General features: G+C 38.2%; 1 protein-coding gene across 12 annotated transcripts in view; it reads left to right on the forward strand.

Annotated features, from left to right (window-relative positions):
• Positions 1-23680, forward strand: part of LOC143041063 (uncharacterized) — a 234938-nt gene that overhangs the window by 104873 nt on the left and 106385 nt on the right. For 2 of the 12 annotated variants that reach the window (XM_076212713.1, XM_076212712.1), the window contains exon 6: positions 9774-9948. The exons of 7 other annotated variants lie outside the window; for them this stretch is intronic. In XM_076212713.1, the coding sequence (XP_076068828.1) occupies positions 9774-9948 (175 nt within the window). Of the gene's footprint in view, positions 1-9773; positions 10796-17604; positions 21003-23680 lie in introns of those variants that run through there. 3 more of the 12 variants (XM_076212715.1, XM_076212706.1, XM_076212709.1) reach the window with 3 other exon arrangements.

A 23680-nucleotide genomic window follows, 5' to 3' on the forward strand; every position in this document is an offset into this window, starting at 1 on the left:
AACCATTGGTTTCTTCCTCTATGGGGAATTTTATTCTGTTGTCTACATCATTTAGTTGTTCTAGTAGGTTTTTGGTGTTGGTTGTTTTGTGTGTAGTGAAGAGAATATCAACATAGTACCACTTAGAGTTATCTGGGATGATATGGAGAAAATATTACTTTTCCTATGTTTCCATGTAGAGTGATGCTGCCACCATACTCAATGGAAACCCCATTGGAAGTCCTTCTTACTATTTATTTTACTGATTTTTAAAAGTAAATGATCCAAATTTTATGTATTTTTCTATTAACTCCAAGTAGTCACATTTATTGAGGGTTAAGTTGTCAGTGTCAGTATACTGTCTCTTTAACAACCTGAAAGACACCATCTATTGTTACATTAGTGTAGAGAGAAGTAATATCGAGGCTTATCAATTGTTGGTCTATGGAGTCAGTTGTGTTCAGTCTTTCTGATCTGTAGAGTTTTAAGGTGTGTTCCTCTAATTCTTCCTAAGGATGATGAAAGTGGTTTTACCAATTGCTTGGCTAGTCTGTGTGGTGCACTTCCTCTGTCAGCTGTTATAGTCAGAGGGGAATACCTGGTTTGTGGATTTTCAGAAGTTCTTTCATAGATGGAATTATTGGGTCTTCCTCCAGGAGGTAAAGGAGTCTTTCCTCTTTTCTTAAGGCTTTTCCTGATGTAAGTGTTGAACCTCTTTGCTTCATTGGCTTTGTCATCCCATTTTCTTAAGGAGAATTCTTAAGAAAACGGAAAAAGGGAAAAGACTCCTTAACCTCCTGGAGGAAGACACAACAATTCCATCTATGAAAGGACTTCTGAAAATCCACAAACCAGGTATTCCCCTCTGACCTATCACACCCAGCATAGGAAGTGCACCACACAGACTAGCCAAGAAATTGGCAAAACCACTTTCATCATCCTTAGAAAGAATTAGCAAAATACACCTCAAAAACTCTACCAATCTAATAGAAAGACTGAAAACAATTGACTTCATAGACCAATGACTAATAAGCCTTGATATTACTTCTCTCTACACTAATGTAACAATAGCTGGTGCCTTTCAGGCTGTTAAAGTGACAGTAAAGTAAATTGACATCAACAACTTATCCCTCAATAAGCATGACTACTTGGAGTTAATAGAAAAATACATAAAATTTGGATCATTTACTTTTAACAATCAGGAATATAAACAGCTTGAAGGACTTACAATGGGGTCTCCATTGAGTGTGGTGGCAGCATGACTCTACATGGAAACATTGGAAAAAGAATATTTTCTCCATGTCATCTCAGATAACTCCAAGTGGTACCACTATATTTATGATATTCTCTTCATTACACACAAAACAATCAACAACAAAAACCTACTAAAACAACTAAATGATGTAGACAATAGAGTAAAATTCACCATAGAGGAAGAGACCAATGGTTCCACCTTTCCTATACACCATCATCATTAGGTCAGGTGACAGTGCTAGGTTCAAGGTATACTGCAAACCAACAAACAAGGATGACTTCATCCATTACTTTAGTGCACAAAATGAAAAGACTAAATCAGGAGTCATTATTGGGTTTTATCTTTGGGCTCTTAGAATATGCAGCAATGAGTATTTACAGAAGGAAATCAAATACATAATGACTGCATTCAGGAATCTAAGATATTCAGATGGCATGCTAGGGACATAATTTAAAAGCCATTAAAATCAGACTGAGAAAAAGTGAAGAGAGGCCGGATTTATGATACCTTGTGGTTCCTAACTTTCACCTCTCTCACATGCTTTCCAAGACTCTTGAGACAAACTGGACTGAATATAGTAAATGACACAGGAAAGAAAATAGGACACTTATCACTAAGGACAAAACCAAGACAAACTGTAGCAGTAGTATTGTCTACAAAATTACCTGTAATGGATGTGACAATGCATACTACAGTGAGACATACAGAAGACGTAGCAACAGACTCAGGGAACACAAAGCGAACATTAGACATCACCAGGAAACAAACACTCTAGTTAACCACATAGACACAGAAGGACACCTACCAAATTGGGAGGGAACCACTATTCTAGCCAAAGATCTACACAAAAAACAACAAAAAATAATTGAATCCTTTACATTGCCAATTACAAAAACACAAATGACTGGGGACTTGAAATGGATAAAATCCACCTTGACATTTGCCCTCCAAGTATGGCTTCTCAGACCTCCTAACTCTAAATAGGTACTGTCTTTGACATCCCTAACTTCACCACTTTCTCTTTCCATTTTTCTTCTATTTATTATATTCTCAAATATTCATATACCATGCTACCGTATTTGTTTATTTCACATGCCATCAAGCCATGCATTTTCTCCTCAAATCCTCCCTTATTACCATTTCCATGCTCTGTTCATTTCACTACATTTATTATTATTTTTAATTATTATTGTTATTATTATTATTATCATTGTCATTATTACTATTATAGTTTTTATTATTGCTATTATTATTATTATTACCATTGCCATTATTATTATTATTATTAGTACATTGCTATTGTTAAAAATCAATACTATCTTCTAAACAGTAAATATGTCATTTGGTGATTTCCACACTTGTTGCCAACTCTGGCAACATGAGGAGGTAGCGAGGTCTTCCTCATGTATAAAGGCCCACAATCCATTTTGTACACCATTCCTTTGAAAAAACATAACTGTGAAACTAGTCAGGAATAAAGTCAGACTAAGACTCCTGTATTTCCTACTCCCATTTACATCATATATATATATATATATATATATATATATATATATATATATATATATATATGTATGTATATATTAAACATGTTCTTTTCTGCTGCTCCATGATCACTCTAAAGTTTGCAGCATCCTTTTGTTACCCAGTTAACCAACCTTTCCATCACCAGGATGGCATCAATTCAGATGCCCCACCACAGAACACTTCTTATAACATTAGACATTAGTAAAGCTTTTGATGCTATCCCCCGCCACAACCTAACAAATAAAATATATAACACAGACATGCACAATAACACCAAAAGATGGCTGGCCAATTATCTGGCAGGTAGGAATGCTTATGTGTCATATAATGGCCAATCATTGCACATCAGAAACATTAAGAATGGAGTACCACAGGGCTCTGTTCTATCCCCCACGCTCTTTAACTTCTTCACTCCGGGGCATATCACACGTCTGGCAGCATTAGCTGCCCGACGTGCAATGTTGCGTCATAATAATTGCATTATAAAAAATAAAGTCAGTGCTCAATCGTTCGTTCTCTTTCACCCGTGCATTTTGACAACCATAGAAAATTGATGAAGCCAGTTTAGAGAGAATGGAGATTACGTAGATACGACTACAATAAATATAATCAAGATGCCGACGTCGGCATCATTGAGTACCCACTTGCTCCTCATGCCGCCTACGTAGGTGTCACTGTATGGAAGTGGTTAATCTATACATGCATGATTTACCCACCCCAGACACCTCAGAAATACAAATCTCTTCCTATGCAGACGACATAACAATCACATGCACACATCGTAACACAGACAAAGCTGCAGAAATAATCCAGCTATACCTTGATACACTCAACACATGATTCATCACAAACAGACTCAAAATAGCTCCAACCAAATCTACAGCAACACTTCTCACCAACTGGACAAAAGAACACAAATACATACCTCATCTCTACATCAACAACACTCTAATACCACACACAAACACACCGAAAATTCTTGGTCTAACATAAGATACATCCATGTCTTTCAAACAACACATCACAAACATAAAAAACAAATGCACACCTAGACTTAACGCACTTAAGTCAATCACTGGAACAACATTTGGACAAAACAAAGAAACTAATACAACAATATACAAACAATGCATACGCTCAGTGATGAATTATGCGAGTCCTGCATGGGCTCCTAATCTCAGTGAGACACACCACAACACCCTTCAAATCATACAAAACAAAGCTCTAAAAACAATTACAGGCTGCACAAATACACCTACAGACCATTTACACCATGAAACAAAAGTCCTCAAAGTCAAGGACCACCTCGACATGAGAGGCACACAAACACTTGCCGCAGCTACCACAAACACATCACACCCGCTACACTACATAGCAGAACACCCACACACACCAAGAAACATTAAAACAACACCCAAAGACCTGTATCACACACAGATACTCTCTTCTCTTCCTCCACAACCACCAAATACCAGCCTCCGGAAACATATTCATAATCATATCACTCACCGCTCCATTAACACACTGAAAGACAACACACTGCTGCATGCCAGACCCCCTGATATCCACCCTTCTGAATCCTCTCTCCCATGAAAGGACAGAGTCCACCTGGCCAGACTGTGGTGCGGCCACCACCCAGCACTTCTAAGCTACCAGAAGAGGCTGGATGACCGCATTGTGAACAGCTGCCCAGGATGTAACACTTCACCCCATACCATACAACACATAATGGAAGACTGCATTATACAAAATCATGCACGCAAACAACACAACATACACTCTATAAAGGATTTGTGGGAAAACCCAGTTTCGGCTGTGGCATTCCTTGGGGAGACGGGACTGCTCGAACAGACAGTCTAGGGAACGACAACAACAACCTTTCCATCCACAAATTCACCAGTATTTAGATAATTTGCTTGCCTGTATGGTATTGAGAAGATTGGTTATTTCATTCATCTTAGTCTCATATTCATATTTAAGTAGATATATTTCTGCTGTCTGAGCTAGGTTGGTACCTTTTCTCTGATCTAACTTTTGTTTCAAGTCAACTTTGATTCAAGGAGTGTCTATTGTGCTGCTCTGTAGGTAGGGTTTTGGTTTCTGAGTGTAGATGTGTTATTGGTGTTGCATTAGGGGAGTCAGTTAATATTTTTACGGTTTTATTTTCTTTGTAGGTTGTCTTTTTTATGGGTACCATAGTGTGGATAAGTGTGCTGGTTGCATGATAATGCATGTGGGTCTTGCATCCAAGTCTGGGGTTCAAATCCTGTATATTTTATTGGTTTCCAAGCAATGACTGTTAGCTTCTTCAGCAGTCCAAGTGCTTTGAGCAAAGGTGATAGGTTCAGTCATAATTAATTTGGTGTATGTTTCTTCCTACCCCATTGTGTAATTGTGTGGATAGTTAAATGTGGTTCATTTGAGTTGCTTTATAGTGTTTTTTATTTTATTGTATTTTATTTTCTTCTTCCAAATCTTATGCCTGAAATTGATCTGAATATGTTCAGTACCTTATTTGCAGTCATTGTAAAGTTTTTTGTATTAGGGATAAAGGTCATACATATGTCAAATATGAAGCTAACTATTTTAGTGCTTTGTGACTAGTGAAGATTAACTGTTTAGGTGTTCCTTTCATTCATGGTAATAAGGGGTAAAGAAGCTCACTGGTGTAAACCAGAACAAAGTCTGTAAAGTTTATCATCATAGTGAAGGGGTTAATGGAGATAGTAGTAATTCCTTCATCATAAATTTGTTGAAATTCTATGAAGAGGGTATTGTTCAGTATATGTGGTTTAGTATTTCTATTATTTTGAAAATCACTTTAAGAAGGAAAACTAGCAGCACCATTGTCATTACAATTAAAATATTTGTTATTGGGAAACTTGTTACTTTGTAGCCTTCTTAATATTGTGGCCCTTGTGCAAGAGAAAATCAAGGCAATTAATAGACTTTTCAGATAATTAGGTTTCTACTTGTAAATATATTTATGGGGCATTCTCTGTCAGATCAACAAGTGCCTAACACCCTCATCTCACTGATTTTGCTGAAATTTGGTGTTTAGGTAGTTTTAGGGCTCTAAACTTGTTTCTGAAATTTTAAGGTCAATCTGAATAACCGTTCAGGATATATGACTTCAGATATTTTGAGGTCATATAAGAGGTCACTAACATTTGGCAACCAATAAATAGGGTAATAAAAGTCATAGTAATATATATATATATATATATATGTATATATATGTATATATATTTAGAATAAAAAAGACAAGGAATCCAAATATCAGAGTTCTAGAACTCCAGGTTGTAAAAAAGAAAAAAAAAAATCCCACTGTAGCAAAACATTTTAGGTCAAGATTTGACCCCTGGGGTATTAGAATTGAAAAAATATATATGTATATATACATATATATATATATATATATATACATACATACATATACCAAGGCTTTTTCCCCCTTCCAAGGGAGGTAGCCAAAAAGGGAAAGGCATAAAAACACTCCCACCCATTTCATCCCTAAATACACTCCACACCCCTCCCACCCTTCCTCTCATCTGAGCACCTCCTGGATGACGGGTCATCCCTGCACCCTGCCCACCGCCCTGGGTCAGAAGCAGTGTCGCAAGACACAGTACATCCACAGCAAGGCCGCTTCATTTAATCGGCGACCCCCCCCTCTCCGTCCCCCCTTTGCATATAATAATTATTATATATATATATATATATGTATATATATATATATATATATAAAATATATGAGAAAAATGAAGACATAAGCTCTGGCTGTTAGACTTGATAGAAAAAAGTTTGTTTATGCTAGTATTTTTCACATAATTAACACATAACTGAGTGCCATATTTATACATTGTCCATCAACTATACATATTTTTCACACTTAAGCTATTAATTACACTTATTTTAATAAGAAAAATATAAATGAACTCCATGTATTAACAAATTGCATACAAGCATAAGCATTATATATTACACAAACATAAGCATATATCTGCAATACCTCCCACAGTGCCTTCCTGTCTACCCTGTCATAAGCCTTTTCCAGATCCATAAAAGTCCAAAATACATCCTTATCTTTTCCTGTAGCTTTCTCATATATCTGTCTTACCACAAAAATCTGATCTACACAGCCCCTACCTGTCCTAAACCCACACTGTTACCAATTACTCCCTCTGTTCCTCTCCTAATCTGCTCATTCAAGACCCTCCCATAAGCCTTCCCAACTACACTCAACAACATGATCCCTCTGAAACTACTACACTCACACTTGTCCCCTTTTCTCTTGTAAAGTGGAACTATACAGTCCAGTCCTCCAGTCCTCCAGCACTCTACCTGCTCTTAAACAAACATTAAATAACCTCACAAGCCAGTCCACCACCGCTGTACCTCCTTTTTTCAGACATTCTGTATGGCATCCATCCATCCCAGATGCCTTACCTGCTCTCATCATCTTAACAGAGTAAAATTTGATAAAAAGAAAAAAAAAATAGTGATAATTGTCATTGCAATATATGATTTAATTGTTTAGCATTTCTAAAAATAAATGGATAACTCATAAGGAATATTATTTCTTCTATATATGTATATATATATATATATATATATATATATATATATATATATATATATATATATATATATACATATCTGCTCTCCAGGGGGTAATTGGTCGCTACGCTTATTCAAACTGTCCTTGTTCCTTTGTATCATGTATATATTTTCTATGTATTCCTATCACTATGTACTTGTTGCACTGAAGATGTAATATACGAAAGCGCTCTGCTTCGTTAGTTTCTTTTTTTTCCAAGTGGTCTACTTTGCATATATATATAGAGAGAGAGAGAGAGGGGTGGGGGGGTAGTATGTGTGAGTAAATTTTGACGCAGCCCGAAGGGATTTCTCCCCGTCCTCTCCTTATATGCAAGGGGGGACGGAGAGGGGGGGTCACCGATTAAATGAAGCGGCCTTGCTGTGGATGTACTGTGTCTTGCGACACTGCTTCTGACCCAGGGCGGTGAGCAGGGTGCAGGGATGACCCGTCATCCAGGAGGTGCTCAGATGAGAGGGAGGGTGGGAGGGGTGTGGAGTGTATTTAGGGATGAAATGGGTGGGAGTGTTTTTATGCCTTTCCCTTTTTGGCTACCTCCCTTGGAAGGGGAAAAAGCCTTGGTATATGTATGTATGTATATATATAGAGAGAGAGAGAGAGGAAAGAGATATTCCTTATGATTTATCCATTTATTTTTAGAAATGCTTAAAAGTAAATGCATACATTGCTATGCAAAAAATACTAATGAAACAAAAATGGCTTTGAAATAAAAAATATCTAGTGATTGAGAATGTAAAGTGATTTAAAATTACACTTACATAAAGAAATATTATATACCACAAAGATTAAACAAACCTAAATAATTATCTTATCACTCACTTTTTTTTACTGATGTTTGGTCCTGAAGTGCTAGAACCAATTCAGTTGAAGTTGAAGGATTTTCTTCAACCAAGTATTCACTGTACAGATCTCGATTTGAAGATATGTCACTCAGATCACTGCTTGAAGATGATTCAAATAAATGTTGCTCATTCTCATTGTTTTCAATAGTTCCAAGTATTGTGGAGTTATTTATTATTAATGTCCAACAGTTCACACACAACAACGAGTCTCTTTTTCAATCTTCCATCACATTTTTCAATAAGCGCATCAGTCACTTTTTTAAGATTGATTGTTATGGGCTTCTAATGTTTTTTAGTAAGGTCTTGGCAGTATTTCAAGGGTGGAACAATTGTATTTTCCTGAAAAGACCTAAGAGCTGAGATGTAGATAACACTGAATAATTTATATAAATCTGTAACTAAAAAATATACAGTAAGATGACACATTTTAGAATACAGTTATAGACTATATTTTAACTCTTGATAATCTGAGGCTCATTAGTAAACCATGACAACCAACTACACATACAACACAACATACACTCTATAAAGGATTTGTAGGAAAACCCAGTTTTGGCTGTGGCATTCTTTGGGGAGACGGGACTGCTCGGACAGACAGTCTAGGGAACGACAACTACACATACATCTGGCTGAACCTGTACTAACTTGTAGAACTAAACTACAACTATCTGTGCTGGTTCTGTACAAGTAACATGTTGCAAAAATTGCCAGATCATTTGACACTCGTATGATTTTTTTTTTTTTTTTTTTTTTTTTAATAAAGGTAATCAATGCTGGACAGTGTATAAATATGGCACTCACTTATGTGTTAATTATATGAAAAATACTAGCATAAACAAACTTTCTTACTGATTCTTATAAGAAAAGCTTATGCCTTAATTTTTCTCATCTATAAAAAAAATTCAACTTTGATACCCCTGGGATCAAATCTTAACCTCAAATTTTTGCTAAAGTGGGATTTTTTAATTTTTTAATCTAGAGTTCTAGAAATCATGATATTTGGATTCTTTGCCTTTTTCTGATTCTAAATATATATACATTTATATAACTGACTTTTCTCACTCCAGTTATTGGTTACCAAATGTTAGTGACATCTCATATGATCTCAAAATATCTGTAGTCATATCTCCTGAACAGTTTGGATTGACCTTTAAATTTCAGAAATGTGTTTAGAGCCCTAAAACTACCTATAAACCAAATTTCAGCAAAATCTGGGAGATGAGGGTGTTAATTTGCCATCTTCTTTGTCGATATCACCGAGAATGCCCCTATAAGACTAGGTGTATTGGTAAGACTGTGAAGAATTAGTTTTTATTTCCTCCTACCTCCATTTGTACAAACCATTCACTGGGGGAATAAATGACTCACTAGTATTCTGTTGAGTTACTTTCATATCTGGGGGGGGCATGATTTTAGAGTAATTTTATAGTGACCTATGGTTACTAGGAGTTCTGTCAAGAAAGTTTTGGGAGGGCCCTAATAGAACTGATTTTTATAGTATAGCAACAAAGTGTGTAGCACATTCCTGACTCTGTCTTCTTTTCGGTAGGGGATGGAAGTCGGGCAGATGCAGGCAGATGAAAGTGGTGGTGGTATGGTTGTGATAGTTGGCCAGGATGCAGCTGGCATGGGTGGTGACGACGGAAGTGCTGTGGATGATGCACCAGGGAGAGGCTATAGCAGCGACCTTTCCAGTGTACTTTGCAGTATGCCAGTTATGTCAGGTGATGCAGTAGGAAATAGAGGTGACACAGTTGGTATTGATAGTGGAACTCGGGTGGGGAGGGTGCAGGATCATAACACTTCAACAACAACAAGTTTGACATGTATGACACGGCATTCACATTTACCACCTTGTCCCTTCTGCCATCGTGTGTTTCGGTTCCCAAGTGAACGTAATCGACATATGCGTGTGCACACAGGTGAACGACCCTATGCTTGCCCATACTGTCCATACAAGGCAGGAAGGAAAGGTCACCTAGTTTCCCATTTACACCACCGCCACCCAAATGCTAGATAGGAGATGTTCATGAAAGGGAAGGGAAAGTATTCTTGTAATAGCTACTAATTCTGTTAGCTAAGTTATCTGTAAACATTAATTTGCTGCACTTATACTTTATCACCTTAGCATCTTCTTGTGGATAGATTCTGTAGTGACATCTACCAGATAAAGCCATTCAAATGAGAAGCAGTGTTGAAAAGTTTAACTACTTACCCAGCCTATATCCATACTTCTTTTTCATCCTGTAGTCATGGTCTCGTCAAAAACATCACTTATGTGATTCTTTGTCCTTTTCTTTAAAATAGTTCATGCCATCTCAGCAGCTAAAATTTCTTCTTTTAATTCCTCACTCTCATGCTTCTTTGCTCTTCCTTTCTCCTCCCCTCTCCTGTTCTCTCTGTCTTCTCTCCTCTTTCCTCTCTCCTCATATCTCTTCTCTCTCTTCTCTCTCTCCCTCTCCATTCTTCTCCCCCATATTTCTCTCTATATCTCCCTCTCCCTCCCTTCTACCCTTCTTTCTTCCTGTCTTCCTCCTTCCTCTCTTTTTCTCCCCCTGTTCCCCCCCTCTATCTCTCTCTCTCTCTCTCTCTCTCTCTCTCTCTCTCTATCTCTCTCTCTCTCTCTATCTCTCTCAAATCTCTCTCCCTCTCTGTCTCTTTCTTCCTCTCTGTCTCTCTCTCTTTCTCTCTCAAATCTTTCTCCCTCTCTGTCTCTCTCTTTCCATCTCTCTCTCTCTCTCTCTCTATATATATATATATATATATATATATACACGGAGTTAAACACGACAGCATTTTGGCACTGGTTAATCTTCTTACTGAGATTTTCAATTTTATATATATATATATATATATATATATATATATATATATATCCTCTCACTTCTCTTTCCGTCTCACTTCTCTTTCCCTCTCACTTCTCTCTCCCTCTCACTTTCTCTCTCTCTCTCTCTCTCTCTCTCTCTCTCTCTCTCACACACACACTTATGTCTCTCTCACTCTCTCTCTTTCTATCTCTCTCTTCTCTCCCTCTCTTCTCTCTCTCTCTCTCCTCTCTTTCTCTCCTTCCCTCCCTCCCTCCCTCCCACTTCTTTCTCCCTCTCTGTCTCTCTCACCTCTCTCTTCTCTCTCTCTCTCTCTCTCTCTCTCTCTCTCTCTCTCTCTCTCTCGGTTCTCTCCCCCTCTCTTTCTTCTTTTCCCCCAATCTTCCTTCCTTTCTCCAGCCAGTCTTCCCTTCCTCTCATCTTTATGCTCCACCTCACCTTTCGCTCCTTCACAAGAATGTTTGACAGAGTTCCCTCTTTCTTGGTGTGCTCTCTTTTAATAAGGATGTGCAAAGAGATACCTTTGTTGGCCTCAGTAAAGCTGTTTTGAATTTGACAGAGATGGGGTACCTTTGTGAATCATATTGTAAATAAAGCTGTATTAAGGTTCAGTTGTAAATTTTAATTTTCCTTGAGGAGCCCAGCTGGTGACTGGCAGGTGATCCATTTACTAATATGTACTAGTAATAGTCAATCAGTTGTTGCCTGGAGTTTTGCAAACTTTAAAACCTCAGCCCCATAAGAGCTGGCTATAAGTCCTTAGTCCCTCCCACAGATCTCACTGGGAAGAAACCTTGGGCAAATGTCTGCAATGCATCAGTGTGGAACAGTTTCTATATGACCAACTGAAAGTAGCAGAAGGGAGGGAATTGTCACTGGTTTTCAGCTCTCCTTGTGTTTAAAAGTGGAAGAAATAGACAAAGTTTATAAAAGAAGATATCATGGGACCAATCCAGTGACCAAGTGCACCAAGTGCACTTCCGAATGGAAGTTAGGAAGTTGGTAGGATTTGAAGATTGGTGATAGGGAGATGACTGACATCCTTCTTGCAGGTACTTGTGGTTGGTCTCACTGATAATTGTTTCTGAACTCTTTGATTTGTTGTGTGTGTGAGAATCTATATGCTCTATTTGTATTTATTTGAGATATGCAACATTGTTTAGTAATAAGTAGCAAGTACAGTACATGTAAAGAGGAAGCATTTTGAATGTTGATGATGTGTGCAGCTCTATATTAATTTTTTATACAGCAGGTGTTTTATGCAATTATATACAATAGTTGTTCAACATGTATATGGATGTGGTGTGGGAGGTAAAAGTGAGGGTACTGGGCAGGGGTTTGGAGCTGGTGAGAAGTTAGGAAGTAAGTCTGTTGTTTCCAGATGACATTGTGCATGTAACTAGGCTGAAGCAGTTATTGGTGGAATTTGGGAAGATATATGAGATGAGAAAACTAAAAGTAAATGTAGACAAGAATATGGTGATAAGATGTATAAATGGTGGCAATGAGTTGGAGACAAGTTTAAAGGAAGATAATCTTAAGGAAGTGGAAAGGTTTAAATATTTAAGGTCACATATTGTGGGGAAAGGAGGAGTTGAGGTGGAAGTGAAATATATAGCAAGGAAGGGAATGAAAAGTGTCATGGGAAGTAGGTATCTAGGGATGAACACAATAAGGAGATTGTATGGAGTGATTGTGCCTATGGCACTGTATGGAGTAGAGACATGGAATTTGAATGAGTCTAAATGTGTTAAGATAAAGTGTTAAAGTATGGTAAAAGGGGAATCTCTGTTGAGCAGGGATGAGGGCAAAGGACATGTGTGAGTGGAGAATAAATTGATGCATCTTAAAGATGCACCACCAGCCTAGTGTGCTGGTCTAACATTCGCCAAGTTCTGGGATCAAATCCCACAGCTCTTTCTAATTCCCAGCAGTGACAGTGACCTACTCCAACAGTGAAAATGCACAGAGTAAAGGTGACTGCTGTGGTTGCAACTACACACGTCCTGGCATAGGCTCTTCACCTTTCCAACTTTGAGGAAAGGTTGCCATATAATTAAATGGTGGTGGGGGAAGGTAAACTAACTTTGGCTGTCAGGCCCTGCTGTAGAGGTGCTGTTTCTTGTTGCATTGCTTCTGACCTGGGAAGTGGGCAAGGGCCAAGGTGACCTGTCATCCACAGGGAACTAAGATATAAAAGAAAATAAGAGGGTGGGTGTGGGATGGGTGAAGGGTGGGTGTATGCTTTTGCTGGCTACCTGCCTCATAGTGGGGAGAGGCCTTTTGTTATTAAGTTAAAGTATGGTGGGGGTTATGAGGATGGCTAGAATGGAGGGTAGTAGTGGAAAGAGTAGCTAGCAGATAGGATTGATCAAATAATACTGATATGGTTTGGCCATATGGGAAAAAATGAGTGAAGAAAGACTAAGAAAAGTGTGGAAGGTAGAGATAGAATTAACTTGAGAGGAGCATCAAGAATGAGGTGGGTGAATGTGCTGAAAGGGGGCATTGGGTGTAAAAGGAATGTCTGTTGAGCAGGGAAAGGAGAGGGTAAGAGGTGTGAGTGGAGAGTGGTTATGAATGGATGAGGAAATGATGTGTCCCAAAGGGATTTCTTCTTGTTTGCTATGAGTTTTTCCATGTGGATAAGAGGGGAAGTTTGCTATGTAATGAAATTGTGTGAGTAAATTAGCTCTGGCTGTCAGGCCCCTCCATGGTGTTGTGTCTTGCTGCATTGTCACTGATCTGTGTAGCAGGTGGGGAGGAGGGGAGGTTTAAGGATGACCCTTCATTCATGAAAAGCTAAAATGAGAGGGAAAACAAATAGATGTAGTGTGGGTGTAAGCCATCCTCTTCTAAGAGTAAAAGACTTTTGTTATATGATATACAGTAAATGTAATCACTAATGAACAAAGCAGATGTAATTTGTATACAGCAATGTACATAATTGTATGGGTATTAGGTTAATGTTTGGGTACTTTTATTTTCTATTATTATTATTTATTATTATTATTATTATTTTGATTATTATTGCCTTGACTTTAGACAATAATAATATTATTTATATGGTATGGATGATACTATGATGCATGGAGGGGAGTGGGTGGATGATAGCGGGGTTAGGGAGTGATTGTGTGTGATATTTTAATGCAGCCCAAAGGGATTTCTCCCCATCTTCAATGTTACTGCATGAGGGGACAGAGAGGGGGGTTGTCAATTGAGTGAAGTGGCCTTGCTGTGGATGTGCTGTGTCTTGCTGCATTGCTTCTTACCCAGGGCAATGGGAGAGATGCAGGGATGACCGGCCATCCAGGATGACCTAAAATGAGAGGGAAGGAAGGAGGGGTGGTGAATGGGGGATTGAATAGGTGAGGATGAAATGGGTGGGAGTGGAATACCTTTTGACTTTGACAACCTCCCTTGTAAAGGGGAAAAAGCTATTGGTATATATATGTATTATTATTATTATTATTATTAATATTATTTATTCATATGATATTTATTCATGATATTTATTTGATTTATCTCTATCATTTATTTTTTATTAGAGTGATGATGTCAGTGCATATTTTGTTATGTGGTGTATGCTTTTGTCTTGAATTGTAGATATGCCTCTTGTCTATGATATGAATGGACAGTCTTCTTTTTATACTTTGAAATTACAAGTTAATATGTTACAATGATTGTTTTCTGTGTAATCATAAGGTATATATGCACTAATTATGTATAAAGAGTATGTGAAATAAATTATGAATATGATTATGTGCTTTGGTAAAGTGTAAGTGGATAATGTTTAGTAAGTTTACATAGCTCTTTCAGATTTACAGATGGAAATGTCAATTATTTGGCAAATTTGGAATTTGCCATTGCAAGTGCTTGATTTGATATATATATATAATTTATTCTATTATTATCACTGTGCGTGTGTGTGTATGTATATATATATATATATATATATATATTTTTTTTTTTTTTTTTTTTTTTTTTTTTTTTTTTCTCTGTTTGCTGTTTGTCTGGGTGCTGTATCCACTTGGATGTTGGCCACCGTGGAACTCCATTCCTGTCTGCACATGGCTCTTCTTAACAAGATGACATTTGTTAATTCTTCTACAAATGTCCTTAGCCTGTCTACATATTTTCTGTGTGGTCTTCCTCTTGCCCTCTTTTCTTCTATTTTTCCTGTTAGGCACATATGTTCTAATTGTTGTTTTCTCATGATGTGTCCTACAAAGTGTAACTGTCTTTTTCTGATAGTTTCTATTATTTCCCTCTGTGTTCCTATTTGCTGTAATGTTTCATTGTTTGTTTTAGATTATGTCCATGAAATTTTCAGCATCCTTCTCTAAATCCACATTTCTACTGTTTTTATCCTGTCCTGCATTTGTTGACTAATTGTCCAAGTTTCACATCCATACTGACCAAGTGTAACATTTTACAAATCTTTTTCTTGTTCTTGTGTTAATTCTATTGTCAGTTACTGTTTAACTTGTACAATTTTGGTTGAGGTGTTTGGAAAGGATTGATAATTATAGTAGTTATTGTTGTTTTGATTTTCACTGTTAGCAATTGTCCTTTGAATCATCCCACAACTGCTAAGAAATACTGGACAGTGTCTGTGTTGTATTAGCATAGGCCTCTTTCTCTATCATTGGCTAGTAGGTGGAGGAGGAAGGGAGGGGTGTAGAGTAATCACTTGTCACCTCTCCTTGTGGGGGGAAATATTTAAAGGTAATATAAAGTCTTAGGCCCAGTACAGAGACAGTGCCAGCCTCTATCTGCAGATAAAAGTGAGGGTATTGATAGGTTTTGTAGATGGGCAGTTGGGAGATGGTTCTCATATGTTTGTTTTGCAGGACCCCACAAACAGACACCAGGCACTTATAGTTTGTTCCTTGGAAGTGATTTGTGCTCATGTATGAGAAAAACATGGAGGACTCCAGCCATTCTGACATAAATAGTCCTTCTACATCATAGGTTCTCGACCTGTTTTCTTCAGCTTCTTGGAGATCACTTTAATAGTTTGAGAGGGGGGGGGTCATCTGTCCACTAACTACCTCTAGTTTTTAGTTTGTTTCCACTTTTGAAACTTTTAGCGGGCCATTGAAACTTCTAGGGGACCATGGACCCCATGGTAATAACCATTGATCTATATAAAGCATTTTCCTAATGTATGTACAATTATGGTGTGCTTGCAGGCTAAGTGGCTTAGAGGATTTTACCTCAAGTTCACACGATGTGGATGACCTCTACCTTCCACACTCTTTTTGCTAGTCTTTCTTTACTCATTATTTCCATGCTCCCAAACCATCCCAATATTCTTTGATTAGCCCTACCTGCTAGCTCCCTTTCCACCCCTGCTCTCTGCTTAACCTCCTTATTTCTCACCCTATCCATCCTTGTAATTCCTACCATACTTCTCAAACACTTCTCAAATTTCTTCTTTCTGTCTCCCTTACATTCCAACTCCATATAGGCATAATTGACCATTCATAGTCATCTTTCATCTAGCCCCTGGTAGCTATTTCTGGTGACATTTTCATTTTGTAAAGACATTTACTAACTTCCCTCACTCTACAGTTTACCTCTACATTTTACAGATGACAAATTTCATACAAAAAAATATATATATTGCTCTGTTACAAGTTGATTCTAGATAGATGAAGGGTGTAAGTAGCTAATAGTGTATACAGTGAGTCCTCCTTATACGGTAAATTCACAGTTACGGTATTTGGTAATTACTACCCTCGATTCTATTTACAGTAAGAAAAATTCACAGATATGGTATCCATTAGATATTTCGAAGAAGAAAGAGCAGGGAGAAGGTACATCTGCCATATCCTATTATTACATGTTATAATGGGTTTGGTATACAGTAATTTCAATTTGCGGTAAGGTTTTCAGGAACACATGTACCGTATAACGAGAACTTACTGTATATTGAAAGCATTGCAAAAGAAACTTTCAAATTAGTATTGCAATCAGGTAGTGTTTTACAAATTAAATAGTATTGCCAATTTTTGGCACAAAAGTGTAAGGTTGCTTAAGCAGTATTACATAGGGTCTGAAAAATAAAACAAGACACCTGCCCCAGATATGATATACATATGTACAAGATAAATGCTAAAGACCACTCCAAGTTTTGGGCAGAAAAGTGTAAGGTTGTATAAGTAGTACAACACAAGGAAGACATCTGTAGAGATCCAAAACATTAAACGAAGCATCTGTTGCAGATATACAGATGGGCAAGTGCAAAAGGCAATGTTGTAAAATTAAACCATTTGCAGTTAAACACTAGAAATAACTTTTCAAGTAGTGATGAGTTTAGGAGATAATAGTTGGTGTTGCACAAGACACAACAACTTAAAAGGCAGTGTTGTACAGTACATACATTAGTTTTGCAAATAGTGTTACTCAAATGAACTGAGTTTGGAGGTAATGTTGTTCAGGTTAGACAATATTGCAGTTAATGTTCTGCATAAAGAAGGCATCTTTACAACTAGTATTGCGCAGATGTGTTCCTGCTGGTGGTTAACGCCGCTCCTCTCTCTCCTGTAGGTGGCGCAGCTGGCAGGGGTGCGTAATACCTCCTCAGCCTCCTCTACCTCTTCCTCCTCTACCCCTTCTTGGCCACAGCATGGGACCTCTTCGTCGGCAGTAAACAAGAGCAGTCCAAGGCCAGTGGGAGGGACTGTTGGTACCCTGGGTGTTATAGGAGTGTTGGGTAGCAGTGGTGGTGGTAGTGGTGCTTGTATTGAGGGTGGTAGTGGTGATGCTGTTGAAGGAGGTGGTAGTAACTTGAATGAAGCTTCCTCTGGAGTAGTCATGGATGACTGGACATTAACTTGTCCCATGTGCCCATTCCGTGCTGTGCGGGAATCACAGTTGCAGGCTCACCTGCGGATACACAGCTTAGATGGGCGTAAACGGTTTGTGTGCCCTCATTGTGCCTACCAGTCAAGCCACCATGGTACCTATGAACGTCACCTGAAGACGCATACAGGCGAGAAGCCTTACCAGTGTGATCTCTGCTCACATCGCACTACACGTAGAGATGCACTCCAGACACATCGTCAGGCTGTTCATAGGCGTTGATGGACCTGCCAGCCAGCCAGATATGGTACTGGCTATAGATGCTCCAGAGATGTTTAGAATTGTTACAAAAGTTAATATGATTACCAGTACTAATGTAGTTGAAATTATTTGATGGCCATGTGTGTTTTCACGCTGGTTAAAACAAAGGGTAAGGGCTTAAAGAAATGCATCTTATGGCTTTTTTTTTTATATAATAATAATAATAAAAAAAGGGAACTTTTTTCATATCTGTGCTTGGGATTAAGTGGTCAAGAAACATGATAGATGATACAAGAATGGATACAATGAGAAATGTGGAGGTGAGGCAAAGGATGAGGTTGGATAGGGACTTGTTGGATAGGGTAGATAAAAAAGCACTGAGGTGGTTTGGGCATATGGAAAGTATGAATTAGGAAAGACTAGCATAAAGAGTGTGGAATGTGAAAGTAGGTGGAGTGAATGTGAGAAAACAAGAATGAGATAGATGAATAGGTTAAATGGGAATTTGGGTGCACTAGGATTGACTGTGAATTAGGGAAGAGAAAGGAAAAATATAATTGAATGGAGGGAGGTTTTGAATGGCTGTAAGGGTGACATAGCCCAAAGGGATATGCTCCTTAAATTATTTTGAGTGTATGAAGAGAGGAGGTCACCATATGCTGTAGTTAGGGTAAATTGGCTCTAGATGTTGGGCCCTGCTGTAGAAATACTGTACCTTAGTGCATTGACTTTGACCACAATAGCTTGGCAAGGGACAGGTGTTAATTAGGTTGTAATTTGTATAAAGGGTTTCGGTTTCAACTCGACTATCCCATATAAGGGGGAAAGGGACTTTGGTGTATTTTCCTGATTGTAGTATACAGGAAATGAGTACTGCTTGTGGGGTCCTGTCTTTTACTCTCCAACTATATTATCAATACATTGCTTCAAATTTATGTATGTTTCCAACTTGGAGTACATCCTTATTATCCAATTATCATAACTTGGATTTGAATTCATGGATTATTCCAGTTTGGGTTATGTTGCCTTCTAAGCTATACTAAGTATTTATGGATAAGTACGAGGAACTGTAATTCTTCACATCCTTTAGACTAGCCTATTTCTCTTGTTTTCATGACCTCTTAAAGACCTCTCATCCTTAATCAAGATATTTCCTCTTGTCAGTGTTGTTTCTCTTCTTTAGTGACTGGAACTCTAATCAAGTCACCTCTTTCTCTTTGATCTTTCAGTAGTCACAGATCCAGTGTATTTAGTCTCTAGGTATGGCTTATATGTTAGGGAGTGCATCAGTTTAGTTTCTGCCCTTTTACACCCTTTTGATCTTGCTCATAACATTCACTTTGTGTGGGGACCATACCACCAATGCATGTCTTGGAAAGATAAGGGGTTTTATGAGTTTTTTCATTATCTCTTCATTCACATAGTGGATACAGCAATCCATACATTTCTCCCACAATGCTTCTGATATATCTGTTCAGTGACAGTTCTTTTGTCAACACTCCCAAATGTTTCTCCTCATTTGCCTTTATAATGGATTTGTTTTCCATCAGTCTTCTGTTGGTATGATTGCTAAATGTCACAGATTTTCATTTATATTAATCTGTTGCCCCCAATATGCCATGCAGGAGACCTGTATTCCCAAGAAAACCAAGTGTGGCATTTGATTTAGAGCTTTTTGCATTACCTAGAGTAATTTTTTATAATGGCAGAGTATAAAATGAGAGGAAATATTTTACTGAAATTTGTGGCAGTTGCTGTATTTAAAGGCTTTCCTTGTATTAGTTGAAGCATCGTGAAAAATTATATTATTTATATTCAGCTTGGAAATAAAAGTTGTATGACCTCTGTCTTGATCATGCTCGCACAGAGCTTAGTGCAGAGAGGTTGATTATCAATATGAAAATGCTCACAGGACAGAAAACCCTTTGGTTATCCTTAAAGAATCATATTTTTTGTGTGTGTTAAATATACCTAATTGTATTAACCTAATTTCTGTATACTACAATTAAGTAAATACATACAAGAAATAGATTTCCTTGTAGATGCATAAATTTGTGGAATAGGGTACAAAGTGATATAGCCCAAGCTCAAACAATACATGAGTTCAAATATAAATATGATAATTGGAAATCAAGGATATAGATTAAGTTAGAAATGTACATGAATTTGAGTCTAGGTATGTTAGAAATTTAAAGAATAGGAGAGAGGACCCAATTAGCATTGCTCCATACTTGTATACTACAGTTAGGTAAATACATATACTGAATCCCTTTTCCCACTTATAATGGGGTGGCCAAGTGAAAGAATACACCCATCCAAAAAACCTATTCATTGTCCCTCCCATCTTAGCTTCTTTCAGATGAAGGGTCATCTGTGCCTCCTGCCACATTCCTCAGGTCAAAGGCAATGCAACAAGACACAGTACCTTTGCTGCAAGGCCTAACAGTCAGAGCTTGTTAACTTCCACCATGTCATTACATCATTACATGATGACCCCCACCCCTCATCCACTTAAGAAATATACAGAACAGACAAGAGGAAATACCTTTGGGATAGAAACATGATGGAAAATAAACTATACACTCATAAACATAGCTATCATTAAATACTAGCCTGTTGATAATTTATAATAAAAAATAAACAGTTTATTCTAAGGAAATGTTTGAAATCAAAGCTCATGGTTTCCTACTGCACTGCCCATGCTTATTGTTTGTGTGTTTGTGATGAAATTATGATTAGATATCATCTAATTTGTAATATAAGACTTAACATGGATGAAGCTTATTCATTCCATATGAGTATGTGTGTGTGTGTGTGTGTATATATATATATATATATATATATATGGAAATTGGTATGTTATAACACATTTGTAAAAGTTCATTATAAACCCACTATCGGAGAAATAATAACGGAAAATACAGGGAAACTGTATATTTTGACTACTATCTGTAGTCCTCTTCAGCAGGAAGAAAAGGAGAATGAGTATAAGAAGAAGCTACGAGAGGAGTGGGAGGTAGTGAAGGATAGAGTAGAACTAGGAGTGGAGGAGGAATGGGGATTGTTCAAGGAGGGAGTCATAAGGTGTGTAAAGATGGTATGTGGAACAAAGAGGCCGGGAGGAAATAGAAGGAAGGGTAGTGAGTAGTGGGATGAGGAAGCAAAGAAGGGTGTAGAAGAGAAGAAGCAGGCTTTCATAGATTGGCTACAAATTAGGACGAGGGAATCGTATGGGAGGTACAAAGTAAAGAGAAGGGAAGTTAAGCATAAGATAAAGGAAGCAAAGAGGAGAGCAGATGTAAAATTCTGCTGAAGAGGACTACAGATAGTAGTCGAAATATACAGTTTCCCTGTATTTTCTGTTATTATTTCTCCGATAGTGGGTTTATAGTGAATATATATATATATATATATATATATACACACACACACACATATATATATGTATGCATGTATCCCCGTCTTAGGTATTGGCTGCATGTTATTGTGGCAAAGTAGCATGCAGTTGATACTTTAGGGTCTATATGGGACACCCCTATGGACCAGAGCCACACATCATTTTGTCTGTGATAGAGGAAAACTCTGTTCATAGAGAAATGATGACTCTTTTATACTACGATTGTCCCTGCGTTATGCTGTCCCCCAACCCCTTGTTACTGTCCTTTACCATTTCTCTGAATATTCATTTCCTTTTTTTGCCTACCCTGTGGTGGGGGAAAAGAATGCTGCCACCAAGTCTTCCCACTTGAGTCGTAAAAGGCGACAAAAACGGGATGGGGGTTAGGACTAGGAATCCTGCTACCTGTAGCCCCACAGGGGACATTCCTAAAAAAAAAAAAGTAAAGGCATAAGAGGGTCTGGGAGTTTCCCAACCAGTACCCTAAGATTTGGATCTTTTAATGTGCATGGATGTGGTACAGATGAAAGTAAAAGGGAAGAGATAGGCAGTATGTTTGTCAGAAGAAAGATGGATGTGTTGGCTTTGAGTGAAACTAAGATGAAAGGGAGGGGAGAGTGTGAGTTTGGGAGTGTAGTTGGGAGGTGCTCAGGAGTAAAGAGGGGACAAGGGAGAGAAGGGGTGGCTATACTAGTAAGTAAAGAGATAGGTGAGCGTGTAGTGGAGTGGAAGGAGGTTTCTTCAAGGTTGATATGGATGAAGGTGAAGCTGGGAAAGGAGATGTGGATTTTTGTAAGTGGATATGGGCCTGGTAGTGAGAAGAGCATAGAGGAAAGGGAGGCTTTTTAGGTAGATTTAAATGAGTGCATAGAGGGATTAGGGAGAAATGTCAATGTAGTTGTATATGGAGACCTTAATGCTAGCTTAGGAAATGAACCAATAGACAGAGTGATTGGGAAGTATGGAGTTCCAGGTAAAAATTGTAGTGGAGAATTGATGGTGGAGATGTGTCTTGAAAGAAAGTTGATGATAGGAAATACAGTGTTCATGAAGAAAGTCAAGCATAAGTACACATGGGAGAGGGTGGTGGATGGAAGGGTGGCAGATAGAGTGTTAATGGACTATATAGTGGTGAACAGGTAATAGGAAGAGTTAAGGATGTACATGTTCTGAGGGGAGAGAGTGGGGGAATATCAGATCATTTTCTGATGGAAGGTAAATTGAGTGGAGAATTGGTGGAGAAAGAGGAAAAGGGCAGAAGGTAGGGAGGTACTTAGAGTGAACTGCTTAAATGAGGAAGAAAAGGAGAATGAGTATAAGAAGCTACAAGAGGAGTGGGAGGTAGTGAAGGATAGAGTAGAACTAGGAGTGGAGGAGGAATGGGGATTGTTCAAGGAGGGAGTCATAAGGTGTGTAAAGATGGTGTGTGGAACAAAGAGGACGGGAGGAAATAGAAGGAAGGGTAGTGAGTGTTGGGATGAGGAAGCAAAGAAGGGTGTAGAAGAGAAGAAGCAGGCTTTCATAGATTGGCTACAAATTAGGACAAGGGAATCGTATGGGAGGTACAAAGTAAAGAGAAGGGAAGTTAAGCATAAGATAAAGGAAGCAAAGAGGAGAGCAGATGTGAAATGGGGTTAGAGTATGACAGAAAATTTTGAAAGTAATAAAAAGATGTTTTGGAAAGAAATTAAAAGAGGAAGAGGAGGTGAATCAAGTAGAGAGGAAAAAGTAAACAGTGCAGATGGAGAGATGATAATGGAAGAGAAGGTAGTGAGAGGAAGGTGGGCAGAGTATTTTAGGGAGTTGCTAAATGTGAAGGAGGATAGGGAGGGAAAGGTAGTTGCAGTGGGAAGTGCTAAGAAAATGAGAGTGATGAGTGAGGAAAATGTAGGAGAAATAGGGAAAGATGAAGTGAAAGCAGCTGTTAAGATGATGAAAGGAGGTAAGGCACCTGGTCTGGATAGATGCCATGCAGAACGTCTGAAGAAAGGAGGTACATTTATGGTGGACTGGTTGGTGAGGTTATTTAATGTTTGTTTAAGAGAGGGTAGAGTGCAGGAGGAATGCCTGTATCGTTCCGCTTTACAAGGGAAAGGGGGACAAGTGTGAGTGTAGTAGTTTCAGAGGGATCAGCTTATTGAGTGTAGTTGGAAAGGCTTATGG

Source organism: Oratosquilla oratoria, chromosome 30, assembly GCF_046742065.1.
Source record: "Oratosquilla oratoria isolate Oo_2021 chromosome 30, ASM4674206v1, whole genome shotgun sequence".
Lineage (NCBI taxonomy): Eukaryota > Metazoa > Arthropoda > Malacostraca > Stomatopoda > Squillidae > Oratosquilla > Oratosquilla oratoria.